The sequence below is a fragment of the Hippichthys cyanospilos genome, chromosome 3 (genome assembly GCF_059441005.1).
Source record: "Hippichthys cyanospilos isolate Australia breed blue-spotted pipefish chromosome 3, RoL_Hcya_1.0, whole genome shotgun sequence".
Taxonomy (NCBI): domain Eukaryota; kingdom Metazoa; phylum Chordata; class Actinopteri; order Syngnathiformes; family Syngnathidae; genus Hippichthys; species Hippichthys cyanospilos.
Window position 1 is genome coordinate 10,173,439 of NC_142371.1, and position 21,658 is coordinate 10,195,096.

The following is a 21,658-nucleotide window of genomic DNA, read 5'->3' on the forward strand; positions in this document are numbered from 1 at the left end:
AAATCAGGAGAGTGGATTGTCAAAGAAATTGAGTATTTCGACTTGATCCATTTGCAGTTTTACATTTTTTTTATGTCCTTGGCATACCTACTGTATGTGTTTTCATTTGGTTATTTGATTTGCACAGCGCAGCTGGGACTAAGAGTGGTTAGAATGTCCGCCTCACAGTTTAGAGTATCAAGTTCAAATCAAGCTCGCCCTGTTCTGTGCGGAATTAGGATGTTCTCCCTGAGCCTGTGTGGGTTCTCTCCGACTTATTTCCACATTCCAAAAACATGCATGACAGGTGCATTGGACACTCTAAATTGTCTTTGCTTTAAATGGGACAAAGCACATTAATAAGGTAATAGTCTGAATGTGCCACTCAATGCTCATGCCACTTTGAGAATAATAAAAAGCACTGCTGTAAAATTTCATTTCAGATCGAAAGGTACTACTTAAAAATTGATTAAAAGCCTGGCCTATGAGTATGATGGCCTATGAGTATAATTCCATCCTAGTTAAGATAATCCTGGTCTCATCCAGAACACAGAAGTGTGACGCGTAAATAACAAATGCATCCAGTACTGCTCACTTTTTAGTGAAGTAAAGTACGTCAAGTAACGCATCCATCCTTCTATGCATTATAGCATTATGCATGTAGCCGCTTAGCCTCACTGAGGTCTCTGGCTTGCTGGTGCCTATCCCAGCAGTCTTCGGGCAGTTGGCAGGGGACACCCTGGAATGGTTGCCTGTCACTCGTAGGGCACTCAGTGACGGACAACCATTCACGCACCCAATCACACCTAAGGACAATTTAGAGCAGGATGTCAAACATACAGCTCGCGGGCTAGTTCTGAACTGAAAAGATTTAATCTGGTCCGCAAGATGATTTTGTAAAGTATAAAAATTAGATTTTTTTTTTTTAAGAACAACTTGAAATGTTTTATGATTAAGAGTAATGTTATTTTTTTTTGTCATTATTAGTGATGCTGTGTTTGTATTATTTTGGAAAGTATGTTGCTGTTTTAATGTTATATACATTTAACATGATTTTATTTGTCCGGCCCACATGTTAATAGAGTTTCCTATGTGCGGCCTGCAAGTTAAAACAAGTTTGGCACCCCTGATTTCGTGTGTGACCATTTAGAGTGTCCAATATACCTTCCATGCATGTTTTTGGAATGTGTGAAGAAGCGTGTCCCTCGCCTACTGCCTGTAGACAGTTCCACCGAGCTGCTTCTTCTTGAACATAATTGACAATATTATCCCAACGACATAGAAAAAAAGGAAATTGGAATTGCAATCTTTGAATTGTGAAAAACAAACAAAAACTTTTTACTTTTTATTTTACTTTAAAGTACATTTCAGAGCTTGTACATTTAGTTTGACTTGAGTAATTTTTGGTTCAGCAATTTTACTTTTACTCAAGTCATTTTTTATATAGAGTAGTTTTACTTCTACTCAAGTAAACAATAAGTGTACTTTGCCCATCACTGGTTATATGCTATAAAATTGCTTTTGATAAAAATCTTCATTCGAGAGCATTTTTGGTTAACATATGCATGTTCAGTAACCATCATACTATTTATGATATGAATAAAAAAGACAATGACATTTTGCATGTATGAATTTGTGTGGTGAATTAATTAGGTATCTAATGATTATGTAAAGTCAGTTTTATTTCTTCTTATGCGAAGGAAAATAATTCATGACGCCCCATTTGAGGGATTTGATGTGTTTTGCATTTTTTTTCAACTTATTTATAAAAAATGTTTCTGGCAACAAGAGTTGTAACAAGGATCACTGTCAAGGCAATAAGATAATTTTCTAAGCCACATAATCTGAATAGTAAAATGACCAAAAAAAGCCACAAGCGCTTTGACCAAGACAATTTAGAGCACAAATGGCAAGCAAAGCATTGAAGACAACAGAGTTCAGCCAAAGTAGGTGGGAAGAGTAAGCCAGGGGATTTGTTGTGGGCAATGAGGGGGTCAGGATTGGTGATTCAAGCAGAAATAGAGAAGGAAAAAGTTGATGACGAAAGGACAGACCTGAGTTCATCCAGCTTGGTGAGGCAGTGTCTTCTGAGATCACATCCAGAATGGATAGACACAGACAGAGGAGAGGAAGATGGATGTGAGAGGATGCATGAAGGGATTGGGGGTAAAGTTGGAAGGAGTGTGACACCATCATTGCAATCATAAAAAAGTCCTCTGTTTGGATGGTGAAGATGAGAAAATGAAGGCTCAGGAAGGGGGGCACATCACACAACAATACGACACAACAATGACAAAACAAAACAACAGCAAACAAAAAACACTTAAAAAAAAACACGTACATACAATGCAGATAGAACATAAGAACTCCACCATCGGCACTAAAGCAAGAATAGCCCTAGAAGAAGTAAGGTTGTAAGAGGCTGAGGTAGAAGTTGAAATTTTCATTATTAGAAAACTGGGAAGGAGCAAGGATTGGGGAAGGCTCTGTGCTTTAAAGGAAACAAATCTGTAATAATAAAGACATGTTAATGCAGTCAACCAGACAGAAACTTCAGGAGTTAAAGAAATGTGGGGATGGGGGGAGGGAGAGGTCACTTGAGTCTGTATAGGGCAACTTTATGAAAGCTGGAACAAACTGTAAAATTATAATCAAGACACACAAAAAACGGACCAACAATCAGGAAAGCACACGAAGGAAGAGCGCACTGGGAAATACACTAAAAGTAAGTTGGCTAAACACAAGAAAGAAAACCAATTGATACATCCACTCCCATCTTTTTTGGTTGTTTTTTTTTTTTTTAATATGAAATATTCTGGTCAATACTGTATTTGCTTCCGCTTCAGTGGAAAACATGTGTTTGAATCAACAATCAGCTTGCCATTTTTCCCCCCCACAGCTCTTGTTTGTTTGACATTATCTTTTCCTTTGTGTCTCCAAATGACAAAGCGACAGCAATGGCTGCAGATAGGGGAAAACAATGAGGCTCATCCAGATCTAATTATTTTGGACAGTTTGCATTAAGCTCATTTGATGAAAATTCAGGTCAATAATGGAGTGTCACGTTAATGAAAATACTTTGTGAAAGACTTGAGAATCGTTTTAGCAGCTTTCATTTCTTTTAATGCAAGCTAATGTCACACTATTAAGAGATCAAATAATATTTGCTTCCGCAAGTGAAACTGGGTTGTCACTCACCTCATGTAATTGAGTTTGAGATGGTATGATTTAAAACAACATCCCTAGTCATGTAAGTTCTGTATTGATATTAAGCCTTAACAGATACTAAAAATATAGTCTAAGACTGCTCCTGTCAGAAGTAAATCTAGTAAGTATTGGTCATGTATCAAACCTGTTATCAATCACGAGGCTTCAATTGCAGAATGGTCATCTTGTGGTGGTTAAATAGATAACTATATAAGGCTGGTGACATCATTGGACTGCAATTACAGATATAGAATTCAAATCAGTGAGGCTCTTTGATGACTGAACAAATTTTTCTCCGTACAGGACAATGCTGGAAACAATGGTTCATTTTGTCTCTTATACTTCTAAACAGCGTTCCACTGTGTGCGTGAAAAACACTTGCGTACACTGCAATGTTACACGGCACATACTCAGATATAAGTAGTATAATCAGATATTATTTTTAATAAATTATGAACTACTATTGTTATGAAATATATATATATATATATATATATATATATATATATATATATATATATATATATAGAGAGAGAGAGAGAGAGAGAGAGAGAGAGAGAGAGAGAGAGAGAGAGATAGATAGATAGATAGATAGATAGATAGATAGATACGATCAAATATATGATCAAATGAGGCACATTCATAAATTTACACAGCAGCACAAAAAGACATGCAAAAGGGCATGTTAAAGGGCATGTTCAGTAACCATCATACTATTTATCAAACTGTTTCGTATAAAACAAACCCAAACATTCACACTCACGTTCACGCAGATTGGCAGTCTTCGATTAACCTTTTCATGTAGATTACAGTATGCTTGTGGTATCTTTTAGTTAAAGTCGCAAAAACGATCCCGCAATAGCAAAAGGAAAACCAACTAACTCTACACAGGAGTGCCAAAGATGAGATTCAAATGACAATCCACTATGTTGCCAAGGTAGTATTATTATTACTGTCCAGATATATGAACTTCACACAACACCACAAAATTACACACAAAGATAAGTAAGCCAAGAGAAAGAAAGCCATCCATAGAGTGCTTGTTCACATTTAACACAAAATCCAATGATTACACTGTCCCATACAGCAACTGCTATATCTGATATAACTTTTTTTTTCTTTGTTGGTTGGTGGCTGGTCTTCAGACGTGCAGCACTCTATGAAACTGACACAGCATTAAAAGAGGCAAAACTCACATCCAGACCAACAAACCTGTGACAACGAGAGAGGGATCTGTCCCTTCATCAGACAGTGAGCCATAAAGGCCACGTTGCTGGTCCTCCCAAGTAACTTCTAAAAAGCGAGACACACATAATACACACAAACATCTAAGAGACAATGAAATAATCAGGACATCAACCCATTTCGGTCCAAGTTCTAAAATAAGTTGTTTTTATATTTTCAACTGGGCTGAAATGACAAAATGAACTGCATTAAACAGCTACGGCAAAAAAGAGACAGAGAACGCTCGTTTTCTCCAGCAGCCAGACAAATAACCAGCTCCATTGACATTTATTTTACATTTATTATGACATGCCTGCCATCTGCTGGTCATTAATTGTAACGGCATATTTGTTTCTAAATCAAAAGAAACTATTTTTGATGTGGAACAAGTACCAAGCAATTAAAAAAAATGATGTTGCGAGAAAAAATATTTTGGATTTCATCTTTTTAATATAATAGTCAACTTAATGGAGATGAAATCCCGTTGTAATTATGAAATTCTATCTAATGATAATAATTATAATAATATATAGTTTGATTTTAATCTAATCATTGTGTACTAATGTACTTATCTGTTAAAGACAAGGATGCCATGTGGGAGCAGTAACGCTCAAAATTACAGACTGTTGTCTCACTGACATTCAAATACAAGTACTGGCTGGGATCTAATCATAATATATCTCCAAATGCACAAAGAAATGCAGAGAACACAAGTACGCATTGGAAAACAGAATGCCACACTCAAAGGCACCAGATTCATTCAGGGATAGGCAATAGTGAAAATCAAACAAGGTCACACATGTCAGGGGACTTGCCTTTCCTCCCATTTACTGGTGCGCTTTGACTCTTTTCTGTACAATACACTACTGGTGGAAACACAGAAGGTGACTCATAAATAAGTAAACCTTTAAACCAAAAGAACATTTGACAATGTAATAATATTAAGGCAGCTCATACTTTGAGGAGAAATGAATTGATCTGTTAACAAATTTGCCTCCTATATTCAATACTTTGCACAGAACAGACATGCTGTATGTACTACAGTAGACTCCTGATTATTATTCTGCAAAGATTGTTTAAAAAAAGCCAATATTTGGCACTACATCTGGCTGCCTAGCACACTGTATTGTTATATTAACGTCATATCATCAAAGTACAGATCAATGACAAACTGGATAAACAGAGGGTGATGTAGAAAAGGGGGGAAAAAAAAAACAGCCAACACTTTTAAACATACATTAAACAAATACAAAGCAGAAAGGGTCCTAATCAGTTTCCCTAGAGATAAACACATCTGGGCCACTGTCCTGAGGTCCAAGTGACCCAAATTCCTCAGCTGTTCTTTGAATAGAAGTTTAGAAATACTACACACAGCAATTAAGTTACAAAATAGAATAAAATATTTTTATTCATACAATTCACACTTACGACCACAACTGTGCTATATATTATATTACTTCTTTGTATCCTTCTGAATAGTTTTGTGGAGCAAAACTGTGATGTACACATACAAAGTTACTCATATCTCAAAATAAATGGTTGAGAGAAACACAATATAACAGACACATAGGGATAAGGATAAGGGCAAGCGATGAAAAAAAAAAAGGGGACTGGAAAAAATAACAGTGGTTCAAATAGCATGAGATAGCATGATAAAAATACTTGAAAAGAATAATCAAAGAAAGGCAGGACTGTACGAGTAAAGGAGAGAAGCGCTGTGTAGTGCAGACAGGGACAGCCCTAATGGACTCTGACAATGATGAAAGAGTCTTGCAAATGCTTTGACAAGTCCTGCAGGACTGTCTGTGCTTTTTAATTCCTGCAAGATTTGTCCTAGCCCTCCCCTCCAATCAGTCACTGTAAGTCACACCAACGGTTTTGTCTGATGAAATTCCACTTAAAAAACACACACAAATTGGTTGCTTTCAACGCATCAAATTTTATGTTTTAAAATCATATGGACGATAGATACTGTATGTTATATTTGTTAAGATGTCGCTTTGCAACAGGAAAAATGATGGAAAAATGAAGGCTCTATTGGATAATTATGTGAGAGGTACTGGTGAAAATTAAGTTCATGTTGTCAAAAAGATATCTTGCATTGTTCACATGTCTATCAAAAAATAAACAAACCAATGCTACTGACTCAAGACAAAGACACAACAGAAAAGAGCACTAATAGTAGGATTGAGACAGGCCAACACAAAGGAACAATGTATGACCAAAGGGGAACACAGTACACTAGATTACATACAGTGCACGACATCAAAGATGTCTGCAAAAAAGATTGCAGACTTGGTTTTGGTATTTAGCGTGAGGTATGGTTCAAGCACCACTCACTCTGAAGACGTAAACCCTAACACACAGGTACAGACCTTCACAAGGCTCGGTTCCTTCGTCTCCATCTTCTACGAGGGAAATGGGAAAGGAACCGACCGAGTCGGCATGTTACGATTTTTTTTTTTTCACGTACAACATCATTTTAAAAGACGAAAGCATCATTTACAGTATTTCATCTTTTGAGCTTCCCAAAGTAAAGTCTGGGGACCAAAACGCTGTGCTAACCCACAATATGAAAGGAAAGCCTGTCACTTAAGGGACATCATTTGGACAAACTAGCCAAGAAATAAATACAGAGAAAACATCCAAGTGACTTACTTCTGTCCTTCCCTGCGGATGGAAGCTGGGGGAGCTGCCGACCTCGTCTGTGGGACATTGGCGTACTGTTTGGACTGGTCTGGACTGATCCACTACGAGGATGCGCCCTATATAACACAAAGTCGTTGAAAGATTGGTGAGAGACAAATCAGTGGTCAGACGAACGCAACTCCCGGTACATGATGCACCCTTGTCAAAGTTAGGGCTGAAACCTGCATCTGTAAATAACACATATTGGTAAACTAAATATGCGTTAAACATATAAGCTGACAAAGTTACTGTGGTCATTCAACATTAATCTACTTGCTCTGACCAAATTTAGATCAACATGAGGTAGTTGACAACACAAGCGGGAGTTCAATCTAGAATTCAGTCCACTTTGCATCCCAAAAAAACACAAGCAAAATGAAGTTTGGCACATGGCATGGCAGTGAAGGGACACATCAACTTTTTGGAACTGAGCTGCAAAAAAAAAAAAAAAAAAAAAAAAAGAAGGAAAGAAAGAAAAAAAGAAAAGAAAAAAGAGCCGTTGAAACGCATGTGCAGTCAGTCATCAAGCTGCAAGAAGAAAAATGTTCAACGCAGGATCAGCAGACCATTGCGCCATGCGTTCGGACCGTCTCCAAAAGGGCTTGAACTCAAATTCAGAAAGGAAAACCAACATAGGATGCCATCATAGGGAAAAAGCATCAGTCAATGTTAGTAAGAAAACAAAAGAATAGTCGGCCCAGCACTGCTATACTCACAAAAGTGTATAAGCAATGTGTTCCCAAATCAAAATGAATCAGCACAGTATCTGGTGCCATGTATAGAAAATGCAGCATCAGTACTCTTGTGAACAAAACAGAAATGGGCAAGGTGGGTGGATTTCGGTGAAACAAGGAACGGGAGCGGGTATTGGGATTGTGTGCGCCGGGTGGTGGTGAAATGATTTCCGTCATTCATTCTGGGTAAGGCAGGTTAGTTGGTTCAGAGTGAGTGGGAGCTTGTGGGCAAGTGTTTGCTTTTAGTTTAGTCAACAAATGTTTTAGCAGGGGTACAGTAACATACTGTATTCGTTTTTTTGTTCAGTATTTCATATAACGAGCATTACGTAATATATACACACATCTATAAAGGTTGACTTGCAAGCTTTACTGCAAAAGTGATGCACTTGCTACCACTCTTATTTTAGCATTTAAATATGAGATAAGGACTTAATTTGACCAAAAAATGCAGAAAATTTTAACTTCATGTTAATTTTATTCTCCCCCAAAATTAAAGGGTCTGAGGGAAGTCCATTTTTAATGAAGGCCAGAGTCTGAAATTGTGAGGAGTTGGTCGACGACTCCAATCTGGGTCACACCTCGTCATGGCAGGTGAGGGAGGGGCTGACCTCCCAGATGGTAGCGACGGCATGGACCTCATCATCGATGAGTCGTGGGGGCGTTCAGTGGAGCGTGATCGGGATGCGGGGCGCTCTATTGTGGGTCGCTGGTCTGCAGATCGGGACCTGCTGTGATACTCGTGTCTATCCATGGCACCGTGGCTCCTAAAGAGGTTATTGAGACATAGGAAGGAACTCAGTGGGCCCCATGTGGCCGTGACAGTAGGCTGGAAGGGAGGTCAGCGCGGATGACAACGGTTAGCCTCCAATAGCTTCATTAGTTTGCGGACCACTTAAGCGGTTGGGCATGTGTTCAGTGAGGACCACACATGTGTTTTTGTCCGTTATCGACAGTTTAATATAATTGTAATGGTTATCCTACTTGAGAAGGGAATCGACATGAACATTGGGAGGACTGAAGAGTGCTAACGAGGGCTCTATTTTTGCGTCAAGAAAATGCAGTCTAAATGCACATGGATGAATTGTCTTCATTTGGGTATTTTTGTAGAGGGGTGCAGTTTTAAATTGACATTTGCCCCGTTGTGGATCTGAACACAGCCGACTTGATTCCGAGCCATTCGAAGCAGCTTACTACATTCACTTAAAATTAAGCGCGGGAGAAGAACGCAATCTACATGCCAGGAGCATAGTACAGTACATGGGCTCAATGTAGTCTGTGCAGGAAATTGGCATGCACAAAGTATTTTTAGATGCAATTGTAAGATCTCCACTACTTTGAGCATGCCAATTTCTGCACATGACTAAGTGAGCACATAGACATGCAGTTGTTGCACCTGGCATGTAGATTGCGTTCTTTCTTCCGCGTTAATTTTGCAGTAAGATGATAGTAAGCATGCATTGAATGGATAGATCTACAATGATTCGGGGCTGATGTTAGATCACACGGGTGCAATATGTCAATTTAAAGACGTGACCATCCTCCCATACTCATCACGAAATGCAGAATCCTCTGCATGTGCATGTTAAGCCACAGACATTTTCTTGCGCAAATCGAGCCCTCGTTCAGCCATCTTCAGTCTCCCAATGCTGCATGTCGATAGACCTTGTCGTTGGTTCGATGAACTGTACAATTTGAATAACTGCAGACTCCAAGCATACAAAAATACAAGTGTGGTCCTTCAAAGGAGCGGTTTATGAAAAGAAAGGAATGTGTGTGTGTGTGTGTGTGTAAACTTTACTACACTACTATATATATAATATATATAACAATACTAATGTATATTTTATATGATTCAAATTACAGTACATGCAATTGCGTTGAAATCAAGGCTCTCTCTGAATAGCTGAATTACTTCATCAGACAAGTCAACTATTTGCCTTGCCCTTCAGTGCCGAATGATTTGCGATGGGGGATCGAGTGACATACTGTAAAAGGTACAATGTATGATTGTGTGTTCATGCTAGTTGCTCAGTGTTCATGTGACAGTGCCCTGTGAATGATGGTTACATTCAAATTATATAGATTTGTTTTTCTCGGAAAAAAAAAAAAACTGAAAAAAAAAAAGGATTTTGGCACACAAGGTACACATACAGAAAAATCTGTTGAAGGGAATGAACACAGTAATCAACATTTAACAATAATACATAAAAAGAAAAAAAGATAGAAAAAGCACCAATGTAAAACAGTTAGGAAACAATACATCATGTGGCACAGCACTGGGTTTTTGAGCATGCATATTGTAAAAATAAATGTCAGAACTGGAATCCATTTCAAACCTGTGACTAAAAATAGAAATTCTAATACACTTGTAAAGTCATATTCCCATCAATGCATAGTTTGTCTGTTATTAGGCAGCAGGACATCTAAATATTTCAATAAATTGTTTAACAATGTAATGTTGAAATTTGTACTACGCTCTAGTGTTCTATAGAGGAAGCTTCTAAACATTAAATAGTTTTTTTACCTTTCAAAAAAATACTATATTTACTGTAATGGCACAATCATTTGCTGGTCACAGGCGTCAAAACCAAGCTGCATATTTTGTTGGCATGGTCACTATGTAGAAAAAGCACCTACTGCTAGTTATTTCTTTGATAGCCTATTATCATGCCAAATACTGTACAACAGCTGTATCCCCTTATGGTACAATCTGTGATAGTGCACTTCAACGCGAGTGCTGTTTAAAAGGGCCATGACATTAAAAGTCAATTTTTTGGAACGTTTAATCATCTTCCAATGCTGATTTCCCACCCTTAACAAACCCAAAGTGTTTTTTTTTCCTTCATTAATGCATTTCTAAGCATTCCTCGCTTATTCTGCGTTCTCACACTGGCCTCGCCTGTGCAGATAAAAACGGCTTCAAATGCGCATATGAAGACAGGAGCAAGACAGAAGCAATTCGCATCTCCCCAACACCTCTCCCTACTCCCTGTGTAAGAGAAAATACATGCCAAGCATAGCCAAGTTTTTTAAATTTGTTTTTTTTTTTTGTTCCGGAGATGAGGAGGCGAGATTTTGCACCAAGTCCGCCAAGTATACGGCAATGTTTCATTTATTAGCTACAACGTTTTAATGTGGAAAATGCTGAAATGACTGAAATGTGTATTAAGAAATAATTCACGGTGGGAACTATTGCTATGAATACTGGGTTCACACGAGGACTGATTTGATAGTAGGAACGTGAGTGACAGCGTTCTATTGATGCCGTTTTGGATTTTAATGTGAGTAAAACTCCTGTTTTTGGCCCCGTTCTTCACACTGTTGAAATAGTCTCCGTCAGCCATGAGACTCGTGAGGATGAGCGGTCAAGATGATGGATGGGTGCATCTTTCGTGACCTGCCGACATTGAACACCATGAAAGCGGTGAGGCAGGCACATGGTAAGCGGTGCGCACTTTGCTAATAAGATGTTTGACTTCCTGGTTAGAAATATCGGTACCATAAAATTCAGATCTAATCACCAATGTGCCAAATGTAATACATATGCACATATTACAGTGTGGGAAGTGGACATTGTCATGTGAGAGGCCCTTTAAAAGATATTTAAAAGAAATAACAAAAGGTAAAAAATCCAATATTGCTTACATTTACTCACCTCTCTGAATAGACCCCTGACTATTTCTCCTTCCTGTACCTCGTCGCTCTTGAATTATTTTTACTGCTTAAACTCCGAATGCCAACAAATGAGCATCAGATTCATTTGCGAGTAAACACTTTCTTTTCTATGATACTCGAAAAGCTATTTTGCCAAGGACCTCTTGTTAATTTCCATCCGTGCTGATTTGGAGTCCAGTAGAACCACGGGAATATTTTGCGATACCTTGATAAAGACAGTCAAACGCTTTGAAAAGAAATCTGAGGACTAAGTAATCCAACCCAGAAGAAGAGCAAAAAGGCAGTGGTATAGGTCCTGACTAAAAATCAGATAGCAGAAGACTGACTGGTCATTAGCAATGTTTCTGGGGAAAGGAACATGTGAGATATTTCATTTGTGAGTTGGGACACAGGAATTGGCCCCGGGGCAGACTGATGTTTTCAGCCCAGTATCACATTCTGGCCAGACACCCAAATTCTAAGGGCAAGGATAGCATTCACAGAGTTACTTAGCTTAGCGGCTCTAAGCAATACGTCTTAGATGCCTAAGTATTGGTGTGCTGCCCTTAGAACGTAAAGAAGTACACTACGGATCATGCACAGCCTGTATCGGCATACAGCTGCTTGCACAATGGGAAACAAACAAAAAAAAGACATCAACAAAGCAACAGTCACGTGCTGGCCAGCAATTTACTCAAAAGTCATAAAGCTGACAGCAGCAACATAAACAGCTCCGAGCCTCAGCCTACAAGCACAGAGGCAGTTGTGTACCATTTATGTACATTTACACAATTTCAGAGCAGTGATGTCTCCTTGGCAGAAAGTGATATCAAACAGGATATCCTTTTCTGGCATCACAGTCACAGATAAATAAACGGAGACGTCAACATGGCGGATGCACATATGCAGCAGCACTGCATGTCAATACCTCTCAAAGTCATAGTCAGAAGAGTAGGCGCCCTCAGAAAAGGCACGGGATATCCGAGTGGAACGCAGTAACCTGACTGCTTCCTCACGGCAGATTGGATACACGCGGTGGTTTCGGCTAGGAAAAAATATCACAGCTGATGAGAATTGGTTGATTTGCTCCCCCGCAAAGGATGGAACCTTGTAATGAACAGGTTCTGTTCGCTGACCATTTGAAAATACTTCTTCATGTGCGCGACCTGAGGGCTAATCTGCAATTGCTACATGAATGACTGCATAACCCATTTTAAGTGGGAAATAAAATGACCAATAAAATGATTAAAATCCTAGGATCATAGATGGATGAGGTGTTAAGGTTGTTTATCTTTTTGGTTTTGTTTAACGTAGAAAGTCTGGCATAAGTTTAGCCATTTGAAAAGTCTGTCATGTAACATTAACAGCACTAAAATTGTCAACTTCCAAGTTTCTGCGATAGCTAACATTAGCACCCACCCTTTTAGGTTGACACAAGATACCATATTAAAATGTTCATTCGGGTATTTTACACGACAGTGAGACAGTAAAAAAAAGTTACTACATGTGAAGTTGAATTCAGCAAAAGAAAACAAGGCATATTGAATTGTGATACTGTCAAAGAGGAAACAGAGATGGATAAATGGAAGGAGACCAGGGGGCTGGGGGTGGCTGAACTCAGTCAAATAAGAGAAAGACAGTATATTTTTTCAAGAATCTCTAAGCGTTCATAAAAACTGCTTCAAAAGGAATATAAGACGAAGTATGTTGCCAGATGCTGATTTATTACAAATAGGAGGTAGGAGGTTGTGATTTGTTAATTTGTTGATTTGTTTGTGTAAGTACACCAAAACAGATCAATCGAAATGATCATATTTCATTGTTTGTCTCATTTACAAAATCTTAAAGTGAATGCTGTTGGTTTAAAAAAAAAAAAAAAAAGCTGCTTCAACATAGTCCTGAACTAGATAATGTAGGTACATTTGTTTGCTCTGAATATCACACAATGTAGAGCAAGGCTAATTTATTTTAGGCTTGCGAAAAGCCACTATAGTCTGACAAAGCCAAGGCAATGACTGGACATTTCAAGAAACATCTTCCAATGCTCTAAGTGAATAACTTACTAAAGGGGAAGGGGAAATTGACAACTTTTTTTACGTCAAAGAGCAAAGAGCTTATTAGCATGAGCAGCTCTGGATTATTTTCATTTTTATATAACATTTCCTCCTGCTTCCTTGTTTTAAAAATCAAAACAAATATTTTGTTCAGTATTTATGCGAATACAGGGATGCAACTCAATAAGCCAGAGCAAGGGTTCGTTCCAATTAAATTACTATAATCCACGCACATCCAGAAGACGTGGTGATAAAGCTAAAATAAACAGGTTATTCTATTCATTTATTTATTGATAGTTACCTGGCAGGTGGGGGCACGCTGGGGGAGCGTGAACGTGCTCTATGTATTTCAGCAGACCGGGAACAGTGGTTGGAAGACATCACCTGTTCTGGAACAGACAAAGTGGAGCTCTGGAAGTCTCTGCCATTTGGTCGGTAGTCTGTGAACATGTCAACAAAAGAAGGGGGACATCAAACTATTACGGTAGTTATTTGGATCGAGAGGTGCTTTTAAAGCATGCACACAACCAAAAATTAGCATTGTCTCCATGACATCGACACTTCACCAACTAGGCATGGGATGACATCAGATTCTGACGGTATGATAATCTTGAGCAAAAACATCACGGTATAGTGGTATCATGGTATTGAACTTACAGCTCTGAAATATATCTTTTTAAAATCTTTGTCGCTAAATAGCCATTTTTTCTACATTATAAACAGCATAACGCTCATTGAAAGTAGCATATAATAGCATGTTTGCCGTGTTAGACGCGGTAGCTAGCCACAGAGTAAGATTATATTGATATTAAAGCCTAGGAAATGAACAATGTGATTGTCAGGGATTTCACAGTGCAATTACCTGTTAAGGCAGACGACACGGGGAGAGGAAAAAAAAAAACTTAACACTTTTGACCGATTTGCACAGTTTTAAATAAAACCGCAATATATTGCCATCCAGTTATCAGCCCATGCTTATCACCAACAAATTTTCAAACATCCTTTCATCACAATGAGCCTTTTAGGGAACAAACACAAAATACGTGTTTCCTGAGAGGTAGCTTGTCTCTTCCATGATTTGAATGCGGGCATTATGTTTGATTGGAGATTGATTAATTTGTTCAATTTGAGCATGTGATCAAAATGTGTTCCATGATGAGATAGATAAAGTTGCTTCAGCAGTTTGGTACTGATATCAACAAAGGTGAATCCAGTGCAAACCAGACTAAAACGGTTGCTTATGGAGAGTGACCTCTTGGCAAAATAAGTGTTTTGCTTTACTCTTACTTGAAAATATTTTGCTCAACACTTACTGTACATCTTAAAGTGACAGTTCTGCACATTTAGCAATTACAATAATGTATGAGTGCAGCTGTTAGATATATTGTATTTCAGTGTTATATTTTCAAAGAAATATCGATATATATCATGAAAGTGGATACTACAATGTGGCATATCTATCATGAGAACGGTTTTGGCATTTGCAACACAGTTGATAATCGTGAAGATTTGCGAATGCATAACTGCCTTAGAAATGCATTTTAAACAATAAAGACAATCCCCCCCAAAATTTTTTTTTAAAAACCTTATAAAGTTTACTGCCGACAATGATGAGAAACTGGGGGGGTTACCAAAAACAAACAAAAAACACCACCAGTAGACCCCAAAATAGCAACAATAAATTCTGAGTACTGTATATGCAAACCCATATGTGCCATACTGCAAGTGAGGGTTATCTATATCACAAATTACATTATCTAAATGATTTAAAACAGTCTGTGGTATTCAGTGATTTTTTTTTTGGTCTCATAACCACACAAGCTCTCATTCTAATGTTCTGCGTAGGCGTTGTGCTGGAGACTTGGTGGGAACAGACAAGCAGAAAGTTGCAGTGCAGAGGCAGACAAAAGCTTGCCACTGTCTTTTTGCGCTGCTGTTATTACTGACATTGGGTGCACAATCTTAATCGACTCATCATATCCATATTTCACTATGTAAAATTCTGAAGCTAACATTACATACAGGCAAACTCAGACTGGGTTACATAATATCAATATGAGCAGAAAATATTACCTGTTATTACCCCGACACCATCCTCACAATCATAGTCTGAGATCTCGCCATCACTTATCCTCTGGGATCCTTTGAGATAAAGATAGACAGGAGTGGAGAAAGTCGAGTAAGGAATGGGCAAAGCAAGTGAAGAATGAAACTTAAATCAAAGACCACTGCACTTTGAATAAAATCACTTTAGTGATGTTTGACCATTTACATATGAAAAAATGAAAACACTTTAACTTGACTTTTATGCATCACCGCACTAGAAAACCTATCGAACAGAAGCACACATTTACATTGTACTTTCAATCTTTAGTAATAGCTGAGTCAAGTCAAGTGGACATTGTCTTGACAAGGGTAGTAGTCTGTAATGCATCTCACAGCTGTCAGCACTTTTGACCCTCTAGTAGCCATTATCAGATGCCCAGAAAAAGCCTTTTAGGAAAAATGGTCGAAAAAAGTAGAAAAAAGAGGAAAAAAGTAGACCATTTGTCCAAAGTAGACAGTACAAAATAGTGTATAAGCATATTGGGTATGTTAAGAGACAGTCAACACAACAGCATTGAGAATGACACTATGCTATAAACAAGGATCTTCTTTTTTTTTTTTTTTTTTTTTGATGAGCAACTAGGTGAATCATTGGCTTAATTCAAGTAATTTTTTTTTTTAATTTTTGAAGGTTTTTTTGTAGGTTAATCCCATGTACCCAAAGAAATGTTTTTTAACTAAACAATAGTAATAATAGGACATTATCAACAATTAGTTTGATTATTATTGTTATTACAGATAATAATTTTTACTGCATCATTTCTTTGGGGGGAGGGGGGATTTCCGACTGCATTTGAATACACCATACGTCTCATCTTCACATTAGCCACTAACAGAGACATGTGCATAATACAATGCCAGAGTAAACGATGAAGAGTTTCTTAGCGCACATAGCCAGTGATTGAATATGATTCTTGCCAGTGTATTGATGTTGGTAGCTCGGTAATGTCATGGCAATTATGGATAAAGGAGTCGCAAGGACGTGTAAAGGTAATCGGACTGCAGCCACCACTCCAAGGAATAACTTCAAAATAATAGCTTGATAAGGCTATTGCACTTATATTTATGTACTATGTGTCGGTGTGCATCAAATAAACACAAACATAAGGATAACAAATTGTACTTTTTTGAGTACTGCGCCTTACTCATAGACTTGTTTCACCCCTAATTACTGAAATCCTCCCAGAGATGATCCAGGTGGATGTCTGTCCTCTGCCGCTTGGCATGATAGCTCCTCCTCCAAGAGCGAATGTGCAATGTCAGTTGAACATGCAGCCTTCATGAGAATGTACGCATTATTTTCAATGAGCAATTCACAAAGCATGAGTGGCTCGAACAACGGACATTGTTTTATATGGAGCACAGATTAGGTTCTAACAAAACCTGATACTATTATTGCGAAAACCATTTCGGACTGTTCGCGAGCACTTGAGATCCCTGTTTAGTAATTCTCTGCGCCCAAATGAGATGCAAAGTTTAAAATTTACCGAGCAAGTAGCGATGCAAAACTGCTTATTTTGAGCCTAGACATACAATATCATGTATCAAATTCTCAGTCATCTTAAAGAACATTCACATTCAGAATACAAATACAAGGGGAGCAAAATGAGACAAAATAATTGTGCTTTTATTTACAGGATCTATTATTAATGGGCAGTATCACAAAGGAAAAGCAAATGGTTGACGTCTATCAGTCAGGAAGAACAAGTTGGGGTTTTATGGCATTTTTACAGCACAACATTAAGACAGAGTGCAATTGTTTTGGATTGCAGGGTGGGACTGTTGGATATTCAACAGGAGGGGACGATCCGGTTGGGGGAAGGGGCTATTTCTAACGTGTAGATTTCAAAAGTGGTGTAATGACCATTTTGAAATGTGAGGGAGCAGACACATGAACCCTTCATAAATGTGAGGTACAGAATCAGGCCACGCAATGCATCATTCAAGAGGATAGACATTCAAATGCACTCTCGAAAGGTGCTACCTATGAGTGAAGGACCTTTACCTGAGTACGAATATGAGCCTTTGTCTGCAAAACCAAAAGTAGTATGGGTGATGCCGACATACAGTATATGCTGATAGGAACTTTATGACAAGTGTGGGGAAGAGTCTGCACTTACTCTGGAGCCGCCGTGTTGGGCTTTCTCCGTGAAGCTGCCTACGTTGTGTGTTCGGGGAAGCTCGCGGGAGCGGGATGGAGGACACGTCATGGGTCTGTAGCTTGTACCAGTGAGGCTCGTCATCCAGAAGAGCTGTCTCCAGTTCAATGAGTATCTACCCATGTCAAAAGCCAAAGTCGGGTTACAGACTGTCAATTCACCAAGCAATTCATATTGACCAAAGCTACAGCTTTTCACTTGGAGCATTCACCTTTGGATTACACATTTGCATTGTCAACACAAAGAGGGTGAAAGTGCACAGCAGAATGAGGAAGATACAGTGCATGCTATATACAGCATCATCACACACGAGACTTAAAAGTATGGTCCAAGTTTGTATGCATTGGCGGGATGCCTCTGTCTTTTTTTACCTCTCCCAAGAATTCACTCTCTTCTTCCCTCACTCTGGCTTGATCCCACAAAGTGATCTCCAACATGCGCTCCCGAAACTCCCTCCGATGAACCGGGGAATACATAAAGGTCTGGTTCCATTTTGGCTCCAAGGATTTCTTGACTGTTTTTGTTCTCCTCTTGCTTTTATCACTGGCGTAACAAAAAATTTAAACGAGTTTATTTGTAGTCAAACATGAAAGAACCACAAAGACTGCATGACAATAAACAAGTCAGCAGATGTCATGAGCAACATCAACATCAAATCAAAACAGCCCCTAACGTGCACCTTCTATCAGGGAGGAAGTAGATTTTCACATAAGGATTCCTGGGTCGACCGTCTTCCCTGGGGGGCAGGTCTTTGGCTCCCAGTATGGTGACTATTAGTTGATGGCCGACTTTGTCGTACCACAGTTTGACCTGCAAGAGCAGAACAGACACATGATTCAGTCACAGCAATCTGATTAAGAAGTTGTGAAAATGTTAGAGAAGACAACTTCACCAGGCCTCTACGAAATCTTGTCGAGCTATTTTTTTCCTTTATGTAGTACAGTTTTTTGCTACAATATGGGGTCCTCTCCTGTAAATATTCAGCACGAATATCTGATAAAGTCGCATGCTTCAAAGTACTTGATTAGAACATATGATCAGTGGATGGGATTAAGCGAACGAGATCTTTATGAACTTTATTCTTCTCTTTGTAATTTATGAGGTCCCCCTGTAAACAAAAGGGTATGCAACTGCATTAAACTAAACCGTTGTTTGCATACCTTTGTATGATCAACTTCTATGTAAAGGTGTCTACTAATGTGTCTGTTTAAATCTGGGCCAATCATTCATCCTGCAGTGTTTGTCTTATACAGATGAATAAATATTACGTAAAGAAATTAGCAGTAATTCATCCTGATTGCACTTAATCAAAGCTGAAGTGAAATACGACAAGAAAGATGCTCTAACATTGCCAGCATGTGCTCAAGGGAAATAATGCCATCTAGCAGTGATGATGTCATCTGAAATAATGTCTGCAATATTGGACAAAGGGCACTGATATTGACAAATCAATCATGCTCTTGCAAGATTAATCAAAGCTGGTAAAAAAGGAAGTATGGACTCCAAAGGCAGACACTTAGAAGAGGTAAAACTCTAACAGTGGCCTTAAAGCAATTGGATGAGATGAAAAAAGACATCTTCTAAGTTTTGCCCATACTTCCTCAAGAATATGATCATGAAGAGGGTTTGCAACAGCAAGTAAAACTACCAGCTATCCATGCAGTATTGTAAAAGAATGTAGCCAAGACAAGGTTGTTGAGAAAATGTGAAAATAAACGGGAATCCAAGACCAAAGAGCTTGTTCCACATACATTTACAAACATATTGCAATATTGTCAATCAACACGATTTGATCATGTACTTTTGAGGAACATGTATCAAAAACATAATTAAACTCAATAAACGATAAGGGTCAAAACACAAGGTGTCAACAAACTATAGTGTCCCTGTGGCTCTACAAAAGAATGTAACAGGCTGAATTAAATACTGTGCTATTTGACACCCAGTTTCATCTTATGTAAGAATACGGCTGACATAAAAATCTACCTCTGTGCCTCAAAACTCAACTCATGTGGCTGAGGGATGAATACTCCTCAAATGGTGTAAAAAAAAAAAAAAAAACTAATCTTTAAGTTACCATTTGGAGGATGCACCCATAGTTTTGATCTTCATTTTTTTGGGGGGGAGGAGTACATCTTATATTTGGGGAATTACGGTAAGTGCCTGATAAGGCCCTATATAAAACTGCTATCATCAACATAAATTTATAGATTTTACAAAATCACAAATGAACTCCCGCTTGGAGTTTTCCCCAATTAAGGAGCTAATATAATAAAAACCATACACGCACAAGGCCCAATATTCTGTCAACAAGTTCCGTGTTCAAAACAGCTGTCGATTTGTCACGTTCTGCCTGGGGTTTAGTTTACAGAGTTTTTGGTTTATTTGCCTTTAAGTTCATATTTGTTTCCCCCTTGTCTGCCTCTCCTCCCTGTCTCGTTTGTTCATTTTGTCCACCTGTTGCCTGTTGTGTTCCTGCCCTTGCACGGTAGCCAATCCGGTTCGCCTACCGCGTGTTCCCTTCCAGCTGTTGAGTGTGTCCCCTAATTAGTCTCAGTGTATTTAAACCCCCTGTTTTGTCTTACCAGTTGTCGGGTCATTGCTAATGTTACTTCCAGGCTGTCTTGCCCTAGCCGCTTTGCTGTTGCTTGGTTCGTGATCTTCATCCTCCATGTGTAGCCCCCACCTTCCTGTGAGTTGTTCCCGTTTTGAGAGTTTTTTTTTGTAACTTTGTACTAGTTTTTGTCCCTTCCCATCCTGTCTCAGTTTTTGATTAAAACATCCTTTTGAGCCTCGACCCCATCAGTCCCCGCATTTCTTCGCCCCTCCCCATGCCGCATGGTTGTAGAATTTTGCAAAAATGGCAGAGAGTTTGTCGTAAAAGACAGGCTGCATATCTGTTTTAGTTTTGTTTTAACTGTGCAATATCATTGTAAACTTTTATCTGAAAGGTAAATGATTGGCTATAAAACTAATTGTTCAACATTTTCGCTGCAAAATGCCACCACAAAAACTTGACACAAAACTCAATTATCAAAAATCAATAAGAATTCACACTGCTGCATCACTAGGACACACGGGAAGGAAGGGCATGTATTTCAGGAGATGTATGTTTGAATGAGTGAGTGTGGGTTTATGGAGGTTTATATAAAGGTGGGGTTACTTTACAATGGTACCCATGGTACTGTGGATGCCAAGATCTCATACTCTACGTAGTAAAAAACAGTTTCATATCAGCAAATTGAAGAAGGCAATGGAAACATTTTCTTTCTGATGTTGATTAGTTGGGCATGCACTGCCTAGGCAAACTGATATGAATGGGTTAAAATGAGCAATACATCATAACGCGAATCAAAATGGTGATAGCAAGAAATCATATAGAAGAATGTAAACCAAGGCACTGCACTGACAGGGAAACACGAAGCATTAGTTTCCCTGGAAATGCATTTCTCAAATATGGAAACAGAAAAAGGCCAGTCAACAGTCAAAGAGCAAAGACCAAATAGAGGGTGCCCTTCAGACAGGGCCCATTACCTGGACCCTAGGGGGAATAGGCGGTGTTCTTCTACTAAGGCTTTGGCTCTGGATAAGCAAAATTAACAACAACAAAGGAAATGCAATAAAAACAAAATTCCACAAAACATCAACTCACAATTGACCCAAGAATGTGTCCGCTTTAAGGGCTCTATTCCTTTCATATTGTAATTTGTAGCTTTTATTTTTCTCCAAAAATAATTTGTCTTTTTTTACCTCATCAGATGCTAAAGATGTTCATTTTAGCGTCATTTCTGGCACCTTGTGTCATTTTGCATTACACTTAATAATATTGTAGGAATACTAATTGATCTTA

At 38.6% G+C, this 21,658-nt stretch overlaps 1 protein-coding gene across 27 annotated transcripts in view; it reads right to left on the reverse strand.

The window, feature by feature from the left end:
- rims2a (regulating synaptic membrane exocytosis 2a) overlaps window positions 1–21,658 on the reverse strand; it is a 153,234-nt gene that overhangs the window by 38,716 nt on the left and 92,860 nt on the right. For 9 of the 27 annotated variants that reach the window (XM_088409531.1, XM_088409536.1, XM_088409535.1 and 6 more), the window contains 12 exons: window positions 21,343–21,390; window positions 18,488–18,618; window positions 18,180–18,351; window positions 17,770–17,923; window positions 17,655–17,678; window positions 15,617–15,685; window positions 13,845–13,983; window positions 12,418–12,534; window positions 8,414–8,599; window positions 7,069–7,175; window positions 6,786–6,818; window positions 6,665–6,685 (listed from right to left, as the gene is read on the reverse strand). In XM_088409531.1, coding sequence (XP_088265657.1) covers window positions 6,665–6,685; window positions 6,786–6,818; window positions 7,069–7,175; window positions 8,414–8,599; window positions 12,418–12,534; window positions 13,845–13,983; window positions 15,617–15,685; window positions 17,655–17,678; window positions 17,770–17,923; window positions 18,180–18,351; window positions 18,488–18,618; window positions 21,343–21,390 — 1,201 coding nt within the window. The remainder of the gene's footprint in view (window positions 1–6,664; window positions 6,686–6,785; window positions 6,819–7,068; window positions 7,176–8,413; window positions 8,600–12,417; window positions 12,535–13,844; window positions 13,984–15,616; window positions 15,686–17,654; window positions 17,679–17,769; window positions 17,924–18,179; window positions 18,352–18,487; window positions 18,619–21,342; window positions 21,391–21,658) is intronic. The other 18 variants (XM_088409548.1, XM_088409537.1, XM_088409519.1 and 15 more) reach the window with 10 other exon arrangements.